The sequence below is a fragment of the Rattus norvegicus genome, chromosome 14, assembly GCF_021556685.1.
Source record: "Rattus norvegicus strain SHRSP/BbbUtx chromosome 14, alternate assembly SHRSP_T2T, whole genome shotgun sequence".
Taxonomy (NCBI): domain Eukaryota; kingdom Metazoa; phylum Chordata; class Mammalia; order Rodentia; family Muridae; genus Rattus; species Rattus norvegicus.
This window is the reverse complement of record NC_141547.1, coordinates 80,164,094-80,182,488: the sequence shown is the minus strand read 5'-3', so window position 1 is coordinate 80,182,488 and position 18,395 is coordinate 80,164,094. Positions and strand designations below refer to the sequence as shown.

Below are 18,395 nucleotides of genomic sequence, written 5' to 3'. Positions count from 1 at the left end.
CTCATCTGTGCCCGGGTTCATAGAGCTCTGCATATGAGCAAAATACATGCCAGAGTTCTAGCAGCATCATACTGAGTTCTAGCCAGCGTGTCACCTACTAAGTAGAGGGGTGTTGTCAGGCCCAGGCCTGAGTGATCTTCAGGGGGACTGGCAGCCAGACATTGGCCTCAGCTCAGTGGGTAAAGTGGTGCAGTGGACCTCATACCCCTGCTGGCTGCGGGTGGCAGCTCAAGGCAGCAGAAGCCCCTGGTAAGGGCAAGCGATCAGTGGAGGCATGCTTGCATCTGTGAGTCTCTCAAATATGGTCATTGTGGGTTTTCTTTCAATAGAGTTTTTTGAGCTCATTTCCAAAGCTCAGAGCAACAGAGCCGATGACCAGCGTGGGCTGCTAAGAAAGGAAGACCTGGTACTGCCTGAGTTTCTTCGCTTACCTCCTGGTTCCTCAGAACTTGCCCTGTCCAGCCCACCCCCGGTCAAGGGCTTTAGCAAGAGAGCGGTTACAAGCCATGGCCAGGAGGGAGCAGTTCAGACAGAGGAGAGCTACAGCGACAGCCCAGCTACCAGCCCTGCCTCAGCCCAGAGCCCCTGCTCAGCCTACAGCCCTGGCTCCGCCCACAGCCCCGGCTCTGCCCACAGCCCTGGCTCCGCCCACAGCACCCCTGGGCCTCCTGGGACCGCCCAACCTGGAGAGAAGCCTACAAAGCCCTCCTGCATCTCCACAGTTCAAGAGGGCACTACACAGGCCTGGAGGAGGCTATCACCAGAACTGGAGGCTGGGGGCATCCAGACTGTGGAGGAGGAGCAGGTGGCTGACCTGACCCTGATGGGGGAGGGGGACATCAGCAGCCCCAACAGCACGCTGCTACCACCACCACCCCTTCCCCAAGACACACCAGGACCTACAAGACCAGGTACCTCCAGGTTCTGACTCTACACCCTTGATCTGTCCTGCTGACTGCCCATGGCCTGCTCCACCTCATGTTAATAAAGGGAACACTGAGCAGGCAGCCCTGCTTTACTTCTGTGCTTTGACATGTCCTGAGAGACAGCCTCCTTCTCTCATATTTATGGGGCCTCCTTTGCCTTTTCTGAAAGGAAAGCAGGTGGCAGCCAAGGCTCAGTGTCCCAGGGAGAGGGTCACTGAGGCTCAGATAGACAGACCACGTTGAGCTGGTCCTGTGAAGGTGCCATGGGAATGGTGACCCACATCCAGTGACTCCTTGTGAAGGCTTGGGTCTCTGAGTGTGGATCTCACCTTTAAAACCTGCTTGCTGCCACTTTAGTGTTTTAGACTCAAGATGGAAAAAGAAAATAGTATTTGTTTTGAGCAAATCAGCAAGGGTCCCATGCTGACAAGGATCAGGCTGTCAGGGTCAGCCTCTCTATCCAGCCAGGACTTGCTGACTGCCCTCCATAGGCAAGCCTTGCACTTGCACTAGGCAGTGTTCACCGACTGGCCTCAACAGTGTCCAGGCATTTCTCTTAGTGGAAGCATGAAGTCCAGTGTGTGTGGATGCGAGCAGTGTGAGCGAGTGGTAGGGATGCTACTCTCGTCCCACCTAAGACACTCCCTATCCCACACGGGTGACAGGGCTCCCGCGTGCTCAGTGTCCTCACAGTGACAGTGATGAGCCTTTCAGTGCATGCTGCCTGTTGTTCCTGTCTAGGCCTTGGCTGTGATATGCAGCAGGCAATGTGGGTGCTCTGGGTCCTGCTTCCTGGGCCTGGCGGTGTCGGGCCTCATGCATGTTTCATGTACTCTCACACACCATGGGCTGGACTTCACAGCCCCACCCGTGGGGATACACTCGATGAGGAGGCACAGGCACCATGAAGCGGCCCTGCGTGCATGCTTGGGCACCTCTGTCAGGCCACACCCTCCTTTCTGCTCCTTTGTAGCTGCCTGTTTACAGTTCTATCTGTGTTCTGACTCTGTTCTTCCAAGAGAAATAAACTCTAGAGCTCATCACTGGACTGGCTGAAACTCCTTTCTTCTTCATTTGAGGGTGGGTTCTTCTCTTTAGGATCAAAGTACAGATGTATTTCTTTCTACATCTTAACCATTTTGAAGAAATTAAGTAGATTTATCTTAAACAGCCTTTTAAAGACTGATTGATTGGAATCTGTGTATGTGTGTTTTGTCTACATATTTGTATGTGTTCTACATATGTGTCTGGGGCTCCCAGAGCACAGAGGAGGGTGTCAAATCCCCTGGAACTGGAGTTAGAAATGGCTGGGAGCTGCCATAGGGATGCTGGGACCAAACCCAAGTCCTCTGACAGAGCAGCAGCTTACCCACTGGGCCACCTCTCCAGTCCCAGATACCCTAAATTTCAAGAGACCATCCACTTTACAAAGTCCTCTCACATGCCTGCTACACACAGCTTTGTGACAAGAGCACCAAGGGAGCAAGTTTAAAGTGGGACTAGAATTGTCCCTGCCAACTCTGCCTCTGGCAGGATCTTCCTCACCGCAGGCCTGTGGTCTGCACAGCTGCCTCCTTCTACCCTTGCCTGGGCACTTCTGCCGCAGGAGAGGCGAGTAGACCAGAGGTCCTGAGGTTGGTTCCTCAAGCCCCGCTCCCCTCTCACGGAGGGCTGTGGAGTCTCTTTCTCTCTCACTGTCTGGCAGCTCAGATATTGATGCCATATCTGCAGTGTTAGTCACTGCTGCAGAAACCCAGGCTATGTCACTTACCCACTGGGCACATGGACAGTAGCACCTAGTATGGTGCCTGGCCATGTGGCTTGGCTGGCATGTCCTGGATGTGTTAGTGGGAGAGCGGGGTGGTACTAGAAAGTGAGTCTCTGGTGCCCAAGGAGATAGGGATATAGGGTGAGCTTGTCCTACAAGAAATGACAGTAGGAGAGGGACTGGGCGTGAGGGCACATGGGGGATGGGGTGGAAGGCTTTGTCTATAGTACATTGGTTGTGGCTCTCACCAGCCCATCCCTAGCCTCACTAGAGGGCTTAGGTGCTAATAACTTTTCCCATTTTCTAGAGGCTGTAGTCCCAGCATGGCTCCACTGTTAGCTTGCTTTCCAAACACCCCAGTTTGTGTCCCTGTGCCAGCCATCGCAGGGCTTCTCTGTGTGGGCAAGTGCCTCATTGAATAAGGAGCACCCTCATACGCCCATATTAGGGTCCTTTCTGGGTCTCTAAGCAAGGGTGGGGCCAACTGACTGCCACTTACAGCTGTCAGGGTTCGAAGGCCCCACATCCTCCCAGCTACTCTCACTAATTCTGTGAGAGAGTTTTTAGGGTTATGTTGGCCACCTCAGCCCCACGATTCAGTGGGAAAGGCATTGAAGTGTGGTTACTGACATTCTAGACACATTGATGTGTGTGTTCGTGTGTATATAAGTGCCTCTATGAAATTATCTCGTGTATATTTGTGTCTTGATATAGGAACCAAAATATCCAAGTTCCTTCATGATAGGGAAAAGCAGATGAGTGTCCCCAGCCTGGGAGAACTTCCTTCTCAGCCCTCTTGGCGGGACACTCTTTTTTATTCTACAAAGGCATTACAAGGGGTGTAGGGACCTGGAGGCCAAGCAGGAAGTTCCTGCAGACAAGTTTGGGGATTGTCGCTCACAGTTGTGTGAGCTGTTTTGACACTCGTTCCTGCCCACTGTTCTGGTATTGTCTATTTGCTGGCCTGCCAACTTGCTAGGGGCTTGAAGAGGGCCTCTGGATGGAGTGGCAGTATGGGTCAGCACTTGGGCCTGTGCTGTGCATCTCTCCACATCCTGAGAGGGTGTGGACTTCTGCCCTGAAGACACTTTGTTTCAAAGAGGAAAGAAGCTTTGCAGAAGTGAGCTTGTGGTGATGGGGTCTGAGGTGTAAGCCACAGAGCAGTCTCCAGCTCTGACCATGGCAAGAGCCCCACCCCCAACTCAGCACATAGCCAGCCGTAGTGTGGAGCCTAGGAGGGGTGGTCTGGTTCTCTCCAGGGACAGGGTCTTCGGCTGCCCTTCTCTTCACCATGGCTAGATTTGGTGTCACTGACCCACCTGCTCTACGGTTCCTTCCTCTGCCTTGCCTCATCCTCACCCTCTGGCCAGTTGACAGCACAGCCACTGGATGCCAGGTTGACAGATCAGTAAATTGTCCCAGCCCTGGAAGGCCTGGTTCCTGAAGGGGGCTCTCAAGGAATACCAGCTTCAGGGCTGAGCCATGAGCCCTTATGGAAGGGGCCTCCACAGCCATCCAGGGTCTTGTGTCATGGTGGCTGTCTAGAGGCCACCAGCTCAGTTCCCCCTGCAGATCTTCACCTTCCTGCTTACCCATCCAGAGGTGGCTGAGGCTTGGGACAGAGTCTTGTGACAGTTCATCGCTCTGGAGGTAAAGATATCGTGACTGCTGTCCTGTGGTCAGAGCCAGTGTGTGTCAGGCTTATCTGCTCACCCCGGCCTGGGGCTTGCTTCCCCAGCCCTTCCTGAGCTTGGAGTGAGGGTGCACAACCTTGCCGGACTCAAGTTCTATCCAAGGCTGTTGGCAGGAGGCATTTCTTCCTAGGCAAGTTCCATCCAATTCTGTCCCCAAGCTCCCCAGAGCACCTCTCATGTCCTCAACGAACTTGTCCCCTGGAAGCCCAGCCCTCATGAGGCATAGACACAGCCCAGAACACATTACTCCTGGACCTGACACTCAAGTTTGCTAAGTTACCAGGGAAGCCCTGTCAGGGCCATTCCATAGCACATCTGGTACCTGGCCTTGTCCAGTGGCTGGTCTCAAGAATACCTCAGGTCTCTGTTGCTGCCCCAAGGTCTTGTACCTGTTGTACTACTCCAGACTCCAGGCCTGAGCCCCAGTGGCCTCGCCTTCCAGCTGTGCTGACTTCTCCCTCCTTATCCTGATCTGCCCCATCCCATCCCATCCAGCACAGGCCCTCCCTAGCCAGCCTTGCTAAGTGCCATCCTCTGGACTCCCCACTTCCTGTTCCCTGCCTTGTACCAGTGCCCCCCACCCCAGCCAAAAGGTGAGCATGAGCCCAAAGCCCAGGAAGTGTTTTTAGAGGAAGGCACTGTAATCTAGCCCAGCTAGACCCTGAGCTGGGGTCTTTGTGAAGGCATGTGATGACCATAGGTCATGAGCCAGAAGCAAGGCCAAGTCCCTCTCATGAGGAGCAGGGATTAGCAGGCCCCTGTAGGAAGGAATCCGTGGAACGGCCAGGATGGGGCCCTGGCCCCAGTCCTCTTTGCTCTCTCCCTCTAGGTTTTCCTGTGTTCATGGTTCACCAGTGCCTGAGTCTTGTGTCTCCTCCTTTCTAGGAGCATCTGGGGACCTTGGTAGGAGGCATTGGGACCAGATGGTGCACACAGTCCTGAGAGCATAGGGACATAGCTCAGGGCAGTCCCCACACTGTGGAGATAGAAAGGGAAGAGGGATAGGCAACTAGGGCTGGACCCTGAGAGTGGGCTTACATCAACCTCACTTAGCTGTGTGCCATGGACCCTTAAGGATGGGCTTGGAGGTAGGCATGCTCAGAGCAGGCAGCAGCAGCTGGGGCAGAGGATGTCCTCGGTGAAGAGGCTTAGGAATGACAAAGGCCACCAGTGCTGACTAGAAAGTTTCAGGCTCCCAGAGGGGAGCCTAGGTAGTTCCCAGTCTCTGGAGCTCTGGCAAAGACCCTGTCAGGGGGATGAGTGGCCCAAAAGAACAGGTTAACCAAGGGCCAGTGTGAAGAAGTGGCCCAGAGGGCAGGAAATGAGATGCTGACATTGCCTTGCCTGGGTGCTTGAGAGCAATGAGAGCCTGAGGGAACGTCCGGAAGTGTGGTATGGGCTTTGCTGACCCAGACCGGCCTTGCCCGGTGGCTCCTGAAAACCAGTGGGGTCATGCATTGCTCCCAGTCTAGGGAGTTCTGTGGTGCCCTGAAGGGTAGGCTGATCCTGAATGGTTGCAGTCTGAGTCACTGGCTGGGACCTGCCACATTCTCAGAGCAAGTCTAGGCTGGACAGGCAGGAAGTATAAGGCTGCCCCTCCTTGTGAAGTGCATTTCCTTGATCCCCAGAAAATCTGTCCTGCCCCCTTCTGGGCATACAGGGTTAGTAGAGATTGGAGCATCTTCCTCAGTGTGCATCCAGGGCTGTAGGGGACTGCAGGTCTCCTGTACCTATGTGAGTCACTGGTTCTTTGAAGACCTGATGGCATTCTGCATAAATGCCCCAATGGTGTTCAGTGTTGGGACTGATCCCTGTCTCTTAACACATAGTCATTTTGCTGCCGTGGCATTTGGAGCCATGGAGGTCTGATGACAAGCAGGATAGGTCATGGTCAGACTGGATCCCAGCAGTCCCTAGCTGAATGTTTGTTGATTGACCACAGAACAGACTGGGAAAGAGTTCCAGTCTTAACCACACTGGGTGCCCTGTTACTGACAGTGGCTGAGGTGGATGAGCCTCTTCATGTGCCCTGGACTTGTCAAGTGACAAGTTGGGGACACTCAGCAGAGACCTTGTACCTCTGTGTTCAAGCCTGAACTTGCCACATGAGGTCTCGTGGAAGCCACTTCTGGAAGCTTTGGCCAAGGGTAAGGTAGGATACAAAGAGTAAAGGGGGTCTTGGGGTCCACAGAGAAGCTGGGCTACCACAGACCCCTAATCCTTGTATCTGTTAGAGGACTTGGCTACATAGGGAGCAAAATCTTCACCTTTAGTGGCAAGCTCTCTCTGTTATAGCTAGAAAGCAGAGTCTGGGGGTAGTATGTAGGATATACTCCCTGTTCTGGGCGTTTGAAATGGAATGTTGGAATGAGACTGTCACTCCAGTCTGTCCACTGTGGGCTTTCACAGATTTCACTCTGCCCGTGGCTCCCAGAAGCAGAAGGAGGTGGGGATTTATCTCTGCAGAACACATATCCTTGATTTCAATCTGCAGAAGGAAAGTGGGGTGCTCAAGGGCTCCCCCAGAATCTTAACCCTACTGACACTGCCCCTGGCTAGGTACTCAGGATAGTACCATGCAGGAAACAGAGACCTGTCCCAAATGGAGCAACTCACACACTATCACTGGTCTATAGGGAAACCCACACACACACCCGAAGTGAGTGGATAGGTCTCTTGCAAGGCCAAGGCACAATCAGCCACACCTATCAAGGCAATCCTGGAGTGAAGATGTCTAAACCCACGTTGAGATCTAGAAACTTCCAAGGCAATTTTGGGTATCTGGGTCAATGGAGGAGATGGTAGACCAGAGAGCACAGATGGTGAGGAGAGCACAGAAGGGCCTCCTTAAGGGAGAGCTGGTGAGGAGGAACAGGTAGCAATAGGTTTTGGTGACATGGAGTCAAGGGGCACACAGACCCAGAGGAGTTCGTGTGGCTGAAGATGACCCTAACACTGGGGAAAGAAAGGAGAGGGGCTAGGGAAACTGGTCTGGGAGGCCTGCTGTGGGAGGATCCTAGAGTCTCCAAGGCTTAAAGGGGGTAGACAGCATCCAGAAGAAATGGGGGATATTCATCATCTGGAGGTGAAGGTGGATGATCAGGACACTGGAGATCTAAGCAGGTGACTTGGCTCTTTACTTTCGGGCTTCCCTTGGAGCAAGGAAGAGCCTGTGAGGGGAGTCTCAGCGGGAAGTTCTCAGACAGCTGCCCGTTCCTGCTCTCTGGGAAGCCTACTGTACCCCAGGGTGCATCTACCCCTTTGGGTTCTCCTGAGCCCTCCTGGCCATACCAACTCCACCTTGGATGAACCCATCCCTCCATGCTTACAGTCCTAGCCTGGAATCCAGAATCTTCATCGGAAGTTTGCCAGAGAGGAGTCTAGCTGTCATCCAGGAAGATGAAGGCTTTGCCACACAGGGATGGGGGAAGATGCCCAACACAGAGGGAACAACATGGACCAGTAGTGTCCGTGCGGTAGGTGGGCAGAGGAGGCTGACAGAACCAACATCTCATGAGATGCCCCCTATTGGGTGAGACCCCCAAGCAGTCTGACAGATGAAGCTTAGGATACACGTATACAGGGAAGTCAGTCCTGACTTTCCTACAGTGTCCAGGGAAGCCCAGGGCTCTCCGATCCTCAGACCCAGCGTCCATTACTTACCATGTCATGAAGGCCTGAGCTTGGTGAGCCTCCCAGCTGAGACTGGCACTGCCTGCTATCGGGGTCACTCGACATGAGGTGGCTGGCCAGTTAGGAGAGTCTGGAGGCTCCAACTAGGCATGATGACTGGCCTGAAGGTATGGATGGTGAGTGCCTCTGACCTTCCCAGCCCTCCTACCCAGGCCCATAGCCTGTGGTCAGAGATGACCTTATCTGGGGTGGATTTGGAGTGTCTGTGCGGGGATGGTCGGGCGGGTTTTGGAAACCCAGGGCTGAGCCAAGCAGATGACAGCTTCTCTTCTCCCCATGACAGGGGGCAGGGCCCGAGGCAGCGAAGGCCTCCCAGTCAACAGGATCATCGACGTGGACCTCGTTACGGGTGTGCCTCCCGGGTGGGGAGGCAGCATTCTGGGGGTGCAGCTGGGTCCCAGGAGGGTGAAAGCCAATGGACCCTTCTTACCAAACGGTCCTGGCCAGAGCACCATCCCAGGTGAGCCCACCAAGCCCAAGGCCAGCACACACCATGCCACCTTTGTCTGATGCTATCCTGACCCTGCAGTTCCTACTGCTCCACGCACTGTCTTCCGTGTTCACATGGATGTTGGAGGAGCTCATGACTCTGAGATAGCAGGGGCCTGTTTTTCAGCAATGAGTCCTCAGCAGCCTGGGAAGAGCCAAGAGCCACCTCAGCCACAATACCCTCAGGAGCCAAACTAGGAATTGAGGGGACGACCTCCTCACAGGGGCTGCATCCCAGACACCTCCACAGCAGCCCACCTCGGTACTCAGACCTTACTCAATAAAATGCTTCTCAAGACCTGCCATGTATTGCATTGTGCTGAGCGCGATGTTGTTGCATGTGATGTCCCCTTGAAACCCTGACCCCTGGAGACGGTCCTAGGAAGAAGGACTCCCAGGGAGGAAATGGTACCTGGACATGAGGTCAAGGGTGACTGCAAGAAGATAGCTTGGTGCTTGGGAGCTAAAGGTCAGAATCGCCTCTCATCCTCAGATGTAGGGGCTCCATGACCAGCTCTGGGATACTGAGGCCAGCCACACCCCGTATTGTGCATTCACATTGTCCCTTGCAGGTGGTTTGTGGTTCTTGGACATCTGTGCTCTAATGTCTTGTCTGAGGCTGGCCATTGGTGAGGGCAGGGATTTGTTGAGAGTTATGGTGGGTTCACTGTGGTCTCGTTCCTTCCTGTCCACTGTTCCCACTGTGCACTGTTCTTGCCACTGGCCCTGACCCCCTATCCTAGTCTCATTCAGGTAACCCAGGGCACCTCTAGAGAGGGGCATCTGAACTAGAAACTGACTACAGATAGGTCTAAAATAGTCGAGCCATGTGTGTCTGAGGCTGAGACCGGAGAGAATGTGGCTTATAGAATGGAGGTTCTGATACGGCAAGTCATCAGTGAAGCAGGAGGGGAAGGGCCACAGGCTGAGCCTGCAAGACACATTGTCATGAGCCCAGGAAGCCTCAGCAGAGCCCCCAATTGCAGAGGGGCTAATCTTACATCTCTCCCTGGAACTGGAGTTGGACTGGCTGGAAGGTTTCCCAGCATCCTCTCGGAGATGCTTCATCGTGCACATCCCAGCAGCAACACTTCCCAACATCCACAATGTCCTAGCATTCATAGTATCTGCCTAGTACCCACTGTGTGCCAGCACCACTGTCCCCTAGTACCACCACGCTCAGGGACCACCGTGTCCCAACACCTCTGCCCGGAACCACCATGCCCTCAGTAGCCATCATGCCCCTCCAGGCTTCTAGCACCTACTTTGGCAAGCTTGGGTGCTGTTTGGTATCTGCTCAGGAATTGGAGAGGAGATCCCAAGACAACTAGAGCCATGGGTGCAAAGTGGCCACTCCAGTTTGCCAACAGCCCCCAATGCCTGGCTGAAGCCACAGGGATGCTCTTTCTGTATACCCTGCCCAACTCAAGGCATGTAGGCTATGCTCACAGGTAACCAAGCTGGGAAAACTTAGTGGGGGGAGATACCCACACTGTCTGGTAAGGCTACAATTCTGGGGGTCCTGGGTATCCCAGGCTTAGGACAAGTAGACAAACCAGCAAAGAAAGTTACTCTCCTAAGGCCACTGGTCACAGAATCCCTTGGCCCAGGGAGCAACCCACTCCTGCCATCTACCCAGTGTTGAAATCTGTGGATTGGAGACAGTACCATCCCCACTGTGAGTCAGTAGCTGGCTGGGAAGAACTGGAACCCCCAGGTCCCTTCATGCAGCAGGTCCTGAAAAGGGTTCATGGACAGGAATTGCCAACAGTATGGCCAGGCAACCGTGCCTGGGAGGCCTGGCTCTGACCTGCCCAAGCCACATTGGAAGACTTCCTGGAAGAGGCTGAGACTTGAGGGTGGTGTTGGGCCCAGGAGCGTTATAGCCTTTGCCAGAGAACAGCAGCTGCCCCAGCAGAGAGGCAGGGCTGGGGCAGCAGGGTGGAGCTACGGCCACGGAGGATCCTGACAGGATGCACGGGGGAGGCAGGGTTAATCATTATCGTGTAGCCTTGACCCCACCTGCCCTGGCCACATTCCCTGGCCTCTCTGCTCCTGCTACACCTCACGCCAGCTCAGGAGGAGCCATGCGGCAACGGGCCTGGCTCCCTAGTGTCTCTTCCAGGCCATGTCCCTTCCTGCTGCTCCTGCTACTGCTGGTGGTGCCTCGGGTGGCCCAGCCCCAGGCTGGCAGGGTGAGCACTGACCCTCTCTCTTGCATGTGGCTAAGGGTTCCCTATGCACACTCAGGGTTCCTAGGAAGAGGCCCCAGGGAAGAGGTGAGGTGTGAGCTAGGGGCCTAGTCTGGTGGCCTAGTGGAGTGAAAGTTGTCATTCACACAGACAGGTGAGGTGCTGGGCTAGGCTGGTCTGTAGTGCTTGGGCCTAAACTTGTTGGGACCCTCTTGTGTGTAGCCCAGGCCCTGTGAGTGTGGGAGCCCTGGGGCTTCTGTTGCATTTCAGTGTTTGAGATGGGGTGTAGGAGACCTCTGTGTGCTTCACCTGCACCTGTCCACCCCAGAAGTGATCCCAGGGTTGAGTCTCAAGACCAGGGTGACTTGGGAGCCAGTGACTCTTAAGCCAGCATGTTGAATCACTCAGATTTGGAAGGAAAGGCCAGAGGAGATCTTGGGGACACCCATTGTCTCTGAGCCCTGCCCTAAGGAGGCTCAGGTGTGGTGTATTTGACTGATGGGGTCCAAGTGTGGAGGATTATCTCATGCTGACACCACTGTGGCCCTTTGGGCTCCTAGAACCACACAGAGCCCCCAGGACCTAATGTTACAGCCACCCGCATGACTCCCATGATCCCTGCAACCTCTGGCAACTTCAGCACCTCAATAGGAAGTGATCCAGAGGGAGAGGCAGAGACCGAGGGACCCCAAAGTGAGAGGTATCTCCTTTCCTCCAGCAGCAGCCCTCTCGGGGGCCAAGGTAAGTCAGGCTCTGCAATGGGAAGGCAGCTAATGAGGTGTGGGGCCTGGGTAGGGGTGGAGTGCCCAGTGGGACACCCGATCCCTGACACTTTTAACCACTTTACAGTGCTCACCGACTCCGGACAGCCGTGCAGGTTCCCTTTCCGCTATGGTGGCCGCATGCTGCACTCCTGTTCCTCTGAGGGAAGTGCCTACAGGAAGTGGTGAGTCCCAGAGTGGGGTAAGGGGCTGAGGAATCCACATGGGTTCCCACTGTAGACCCTGACGAGCCCTGAAGCTGGTAGGTCTCAGTACCCAGCAGGTGCATCTAGTGAACAAGTGCTCCATTGTACCGAGGCAGAGAGGGGTGGGGCTCTGGGCAGGCACTTTCATCTTCCGACTCGCCCCTCCAGGTGTGCTACGACACACAACTACGACAGAGACCGGGCCTGGGGCTACTGTGCAGAGGCCACCCTGCCTGTGGAAGGCCCAGGTGGGTATGTGGAGGGCTCAGCCTGAGCCCCGAGGAGGGGCTTTAACAGGGTGCTTGGGTTGGGATTATAGAGGTCAATGTGCAGGGTGAGAATACTAGTGACCCGGGCAGGGGAGTCTGTATGGAGTTGGGGGTGGTCTGTGAGTTTGATCCTCCTGAGTTCAGCAACATCTAGGGATAAAATTGCTGTCAGGCCAGAGGGCACCGTAGGGTGCTTCATCCAGACAGGACCTAGCCTCTCTAGACCCTGGATGGCTTTGGCAGTCATTGGTGATACCAGGGCGCCCTCTTGTGGTAAGATCTATCCATGTTGCCATCTATGGTCCTTTGAACAGGGCCCAAAGAACAAACCATGAAGCCTGTGGGTGTGCTGTCCCAGGATACAGGAGAGAGACCCTGTAGCCTGGCAGAGCATGTGTAGATGTGTAGGGTGTGGAGTGCAGAGCCATGGGACACCTCCGATCCTGGGTGGGATCACTGGGAGGTGGGAACTTGCCCGAGAGGGCAGTGTGACTCTTGCCACTAACCACCATATCTCCTCCTGTCTGTACCCAGCTGTCCTTGATCCTTGTGCCTCTGGGCCCTGCCTCAATGGAGGCACATGTTCCAGTACCCAGGACCACGTGTCCTACCACTGTGCTTGCCCGCTGGCCTTCACAGGCAAGGACTGTGGCACAGGTGAGAGGACCTCAGGGACCCAGGAGTGGGGCCTTTCTGGAGGCTGGGAGAGCAGCGGCTGAGTCCAGCCTGGGGTGGGAGGTGCCTGCCTGGGAGAGGGGACCTGTATGAGTGCTGTGAGAGCACTGTGTGACTCACAGAGAAGTGCTTTGATGAAACACGCTACGAGTATTTTGAGGTGGGCGACCACTGGGCCCGTGTGAGCGAGGGACATGTGGAGCAGTGCAGCTGTATCGAGGGGCAGGCCCGGTGTGAAGACACCCACCACACAGGTACGTCATGGCCAACTTCAGGGAGGTTCCATGGTGCATGGGGTAGTGAGACATGTCCTTAGACACTTCTCACTCAAGCATAAGGTTACCCAACAACAGCGACATGGGGAAAGAGTTCAGCTCCGTCCCCTCCATGATTCCTGGAGACCAAGTATAGCTTCCATACTCTCCCCTAGCTTGCCTGAGCAGCCCATGTCTGAATGGAGGAACCTGCCACCTGATTGTGGGCACAGGGACCAGCATCTGCGCCTGCCCGTTGGGTTATGCTGGGCGGTTCTGCAACATTGGTGAGCCACTTCTTTTCAGTTTTATGGGGCAACTCTGGGGAGTGGTGTCAGAGGCCTTTCAGAGGCCTGGCCTCATGGCAACCGCTGTGCTTACAGTTCCCACTGAGCGCTGCTTCCTGGGCAATGGAACAGAGTACCGCGGTGTGGCCAGCACCTCTGCCTCGGGCCTGAGCTGCCTGGCCTGGAATTCCGACCTGCTCTACCAGGAGCTCCATGTAGACTCAGTGGGTGCTGCTGCCCTGCTTGGCCTGGGCCCTCATGCTTACTGCCGGTCAGCATCTAATGGCTACCATATCTCTTTCTGCGTAGGCAAAGGATTGGACACAGTGGCTCCCCAGACTTAGCAGGGGCCAACACTGCCAAGATGGTTGTTAGCCTCTGCCTCTTGGGATGGTGGGTTCAAGGGTGCCCATCATGGTCTAGCTCAGGTGTTGGTGTGGGCGTTAGGATGGTCCTCTCGGGAGACTGATGTGTGACTCCCTTGTCTGCCTCCAGGAACCCAGACAAGGACGAGAGGCCTTGGTGCTATGTGGTGAAGGACAGCGCGCTGTCATGGGAGTATTGTCGCCTGGCAGCTTGTGGTGCGGGCTCCCTGATAGGTTGGGGGTAGAGGAGGGGTGGTGCTCCCCGAGGACCCTCAGACAGGTCAGTGGAAGGGACTCAGTGGTGCTGTGTAGTTAAACTCTAGGGTGGTCAGCTCTCAGAGTGCTGTGCCCCAAGGCTCTCATGCTGGTAATATCTAGCCATTTTGGATGTGAGGTGGGGTCTCAGACTGTCGGAGAGACAGGACTTACTGCAGCAGGCGATCCGGCCTTGCCAGGGCCTGCGTTATACTGTCCTCATCTGTAGAGTAGGGGACAGAGGCTCCCAGGGTAACTGCTCTGAGTCTCAGGCCTGAGGAAGTGGGCTATGGGTCCAGGTAGGACCCCTGTAGCTCTTCCCTGTCTCCAGGGAAACCCAGGGGTATGAACTGATGGCCTCCACTCCCAGAATCCTTGGCCAGAGTCCATTCCCGAATCCCGGAGGTCCTAGCGACCCTGCCTGAGTCGACCTCAACTGCACGTCCGACCTGTGGCAAGAGGCACAAGAAGAGGACATTCTTGAGGCCACGCATCATTGGTGGCTCATCGTCTTTGCCCGGCTCACACCCCTGGCTGGCCGCCATCTACATTGGGAACGGCTTCTGTGCTGGGAGCCTCGTCCACACCTGCTGGGTAGTGTCTGCAGCCCACTGCTTCTCCAGCAGGTGAGCGCACTGGCCAGATCCCCAGGGCAACCACCACGAAGCCAGCCCTCCATCCCTCCTCACATGCTCACCCTTCCATTCTGCCCGAATCCATCCGTCCTCGGGGGGCTACCCACGTGTCATGTTCTTACCTCATTCTATCCCATGGGACCCTACCTGTGACACACACTCCTCTCCAGCAAAGCACACTAACATCCTTCCGTGTGATGACCACTTTTCCTGATCCCCTAACACACCTTTTGGTCTCACTGTAGCCCAGTGCTTGTTCTGGGTACCAAGGTAGTCATGGAGCATCAGAGCAGGGCATCTCCTGCAGCGACCTTATATCCCTGTGCAGTGGGTCTGGAGGGGGCCACCATCCTGTCGTCTGCATAGACCTGCCTCTCCCAGAGCTGAGGAGTGGGGTGGAGATAAGGTGCCAGAGTCGGACACATGCCCCGTGTACCACCCTGCGTCTGTGTCTAGGTGTTTAAGGGGCACTTACCTGGGTAAGGAATCAGGAGGCTCAGTTATAACATGTAATAGAACCTCTAGGGTTACTGCACAGCCAGGGAAACTGAGGCCCAGCTCACTGAATGGGCTCCTAGGACTGAGAGCCTGAGGTCTACTCATGTCTCCAACCAGCCCCGAGACACCAAGACTGCCTGGACTGAATAGAAAAACCCCAGCAACCCCTCCTAGCCCCGTGTCCTGGGGGACAAAGCAGTTGCACCATGGGGTGCATTCTCAGAGCAGACCTCACCTAAAGGTTCCACTGGCTCACAGATGAAACCCATGAAGCTAGGGCTCCTGGGCCAGGGTTGCCGTGGCTCTGCCACCCTTGTCAGTCTTGATTCTGCCGTCACATGGGTTTAAAATGTCTGCAGACCTTTCCCAGGGCTGTGACCCTCTTGCTTGGCCATAACCAACAAGCACAGGGGCCAAGGTTGGGGAGACCTGATAGTGCCGAGGAGAGGGCTGGGTTCCACTCCTGCCAGCTTCCTGTGCAGCCCCCCCAGGGACAGCATCACAGTGGTACTGGGTCAGCACTTCTTCAACCGCACGACGGATGTGACACAGACCTTTGCCATTGAGAAGTACGTGCCCTACACCCTCTACTCGGTGTTCAACCCCAACGACCATGACCTTGGTGAGCTCGGGGCCTCAGCAAGGTGGGAGTGTGGTTTATGTACCCTAAGCCAGAGCCCAGACAAGGGTAGGAGGTGGGCAGACACAAGGAGCTAGAGGAATCTTGTTGCCCTTCCTCTGGTCTCTCAGGCCACCAGCTACCTCTCCTCTACCCATTTCATGGGACTGTCTGCTGTGGATTTCTGTCTAGTGTGGGTCTTACTGCCCAGGCTGACCCCTGGCCTCTCTTCCAGTCTTGATCCGGCTGAAGAAGAAGGGGGAGCGCTGTGCTGTCCGCTCCCAGTTCGTTCAGCCCATCTGCCTCCCTGAGGCAGGCAGCTCTTTCCCTACGGGACACAAGTGTCAGATTGCAGGCTGGGGTCACATGGACGAGAGTGAGTTGAAGGCAGTCCCCACCACGGGTGGCCAGGGATGGGGAAAGACAGGCAATAAACCTGCCTCTCCTGAAAGTGCAGTACTCCACAGATGTGAGTGGATATTCCAACTCCCTGCTGGAGGCACTGGTCCCCCTGGTTGCTGACCACAAGTGCAGCAGCCCTGAGGTGTATGGTGCCGACATCAGCCCCAACATGCTCTGTGCTGGATACTTTGACTGCAAGTCTGATGCCTGCCAGGTAGGCTACTTCCAGCCCCCACCAGGATGACACAGATGGGATATTACTAGAATTTTCTGGCCCCCAGGGAGTCCAGGGCCGGCAGAGAGTCTAAGGCAGAAAGTCCACCCACTGTGGAGCACTTGAACTTCCTGGAGGGCATTCTTGCAGTAGGAGAGGAACTGTCTAAACAGATGGGAAAGCTAAGGACAGGCCCAGAGTCACACAGAGTCCAGATAAAGGCCCACTATCTAAACAACAGTCAGGGCTATCCACATGACATCAGACCTCAGAGACTACAGTGCTCTGTCCAGATTTCTCTGGGATCCTCAGCAATCAATCAATAGTGAATGCTTGTCAGGGGCTTCATAGGCCAGGCCGTGGTCGTGGTTACCTGTCGACCTGCTTCACCATGGAGAGGCTGTCTTATGCTGTTTTAAGCAGGCAAGGAAACTGAGTCTTAGAGAAATTGAATCCCTTTTATGAGGCGGTACAGGTGAGACAGGGTAGGGTGGATGGGACTTGATTCTGGGACAATCAGGGCTTCCTGGGGAAGAGGGCAGTTGTTCTGAGATGTAGAGAAAGGATGCAGGGTTGAGGAGGTGTTTCAGGTGGAGGCCTAGCACACTGGCTGGGGCTAAGCGTGCGCCTGCACTCCTCATGGAGTAGGACCAGAGCTGTGGGTTGTGGGTTGTACTTATGACTTAGGACGTTTGCAGGGTTGGAAGCCCAGATGCTCCTGAGTCAGGACCCTGGTCTCTGTTTCAGGGGGACTCGGGTGGGCCCTTGGTCTGTGAGAAGAATGGTGTGGCTTACCTGTATGGCATCATCAGCTGGGGTGATGGCTGTGGGAGGCTCAACAAGCCGGGAGTCTACACCCGTGTGTCCAATTATGTGGACTGGATCAACGACCGCATTCGGCCACCCAAGCGACCTGCAGCTGCCTCCTGAACCATGGTCTCCAAGGAGAGGATGCTCACAATTCCCTTTCTACTACCAATAATAAAAGTGTTGCCTAGATTCTGGCTTCACAGTGGCCAGCTATGACCTGGGCTTTCAGTGTAGATGGTGTGGCTTCAGGGCCGAGACCTGAAACCAGTGTAGCTCCTGGGTATGGTTAGGAGCCTCCCACTTCACAAAAATGGCCCCAGAGGACCAGGTGGGATGTCAAAGTCAGATTCCTCTAGGCCCTACCTCAGACAGACATGTGTCCAGGGTCCGTAAGCTACTGGGGCAAGACATTAAAGCCATGTCCAGTTCCTCAGGCCATGAACAAAGGACCTTCACCAAACAAGATAACTTCAAGATGACAGCCTTCTGAAAGTTCCCATCGGCTGCCTCAGCACTGAAGGAGACCTGAGGAGCAGGGCCCATGTCTGAGGTGTAGTAACTGACTATTGCTGGTCCTTAGCACACAGGAGCCAGGCTTACCTCAGTCCAGACAGGATATGAAGGTAGCTTATTCTGGAGAGGACAAAATGGTGTGGTGGGGGAGCAGGGGACAGACTCATTGAATCTGTGGGCTGTGGGAGGGGCTGGGTGTTTATCAAGGGTCTCCAAGTCTCTGGCATGAAAATTCACTGCCCGTTGAGGTGCTGCAAAGCAAGCTGGGGGCAGGTAAGGGAAACAGGTTAGGATAGGGCCGAGACCAGCCATCTCTACGAGTGCCCAAAGCTAGCACACTCCAAATGGGAGACAGAAACCAAGGAGAGCCCATGGTTCCTGACCCTGTGGCCTGAGTGGGGCAAGCAGATGGCACCTTGTTCAGTGTCTCCAGCTGGGACCACGTCTGTCCTCTTCGGTTGACCTGGAGTGCTCCTTGCTCTGCCCTCCGCAGCTTCACCCACTATGGTCTGTTCTTCACGTGGCCGCAGGATCTTGCCATGCTCCACCCAAAGTCTGTTCATCCCTGGGTGATGATTTTGCCCTAACATATCCAGAAGTCATCAAGTGCTCAGCCTGTGGTCTTACTACCCACCCGTGAACTCTTCCACTACTGCCTGAAGTACCAGGAGGTTCTCTGTGGATGACCCCTATCCCCTCCTCTTACTCTTATGACATCCTGTGAGACTCTGAGGGGACTGGTCCAGCAGGGCCCACTTCCAATGCATTCTTCCTGGTCAGAAGAACCCTGATTCTGCCAGGCCCACAGCTCTCAGTCCTGGAAAGTTTAGAACCGCAGCCAGAAACCTGGCTGGTGTCATCCAGACAAGA

The 18,395-nt window shown here is 55.2% G+C and overlaps 2 protein-coding genes across 7 annotated transcripts in view; both read left to right on the top strand.

The window, feature by feature from the left end:
• Nucleotides 1-8,686, top strand: part of Rgs12 (regulator of G-protein signaling 12) — a 94,016-nt gene extending 85,330 nt beyond the window's left edge. For 3 of the 5 annotated variants that reach the window (XM_087584165.1, XM_087584166.1, XM_087584167.1), the window contains one exon: nucleotides 330-1,969. In XM_087584165.1, coding sequence (XP_087440291.1) covers nucleotides 330-392 — 63 coding nt within the window. In that variant the 3' untranslated portion in view covers nucleotides 393-1,969. 5 annotated transcript variants of the gene reach the window in all.
• A 1,784-nt stretch (nucleotides 8,687-10,470) lies between these two features.
• Nucleotides 10,471-17,201, top strand: Hgfac (HGF activator). Of its 2 annotated transcripts, none has more exons than XM_087584173.1 (14): nucleotides 10,471-10,765; nucleotides 11,323-11,503; nucleotides 11,612-11,708; nucleotides 11,898-11,977; nucleotides 12,533-12,655; nucleotides 12,796-12,927; nucleotides 13,104-13,214; nucleotides 13,311-13,485; nucleotides 13,710-13,795; nucleotides 14,205-14,460; nucleotides 15,450-15,589; nucleotides 15,822-15,962; nucleotides 16,039-16,202; nucleotides 16,950-17,201. In XM_087584173.1, exons 1-14 carry the CDS (start codon nucleotides 10,544-10,546, stop codon nucleotides 17,130-17,132), a joined length of 2,091 nt encoding a protein of 696 aa, XP_087440299.1. In that variant the 5' UTR covers nucleotides 10,471-10,543; the 3' UTR covers nucleotides 17,133-17,201.
• Nucleotides 17,202-18,395: the final 1,194 nt, after the last annotated feature.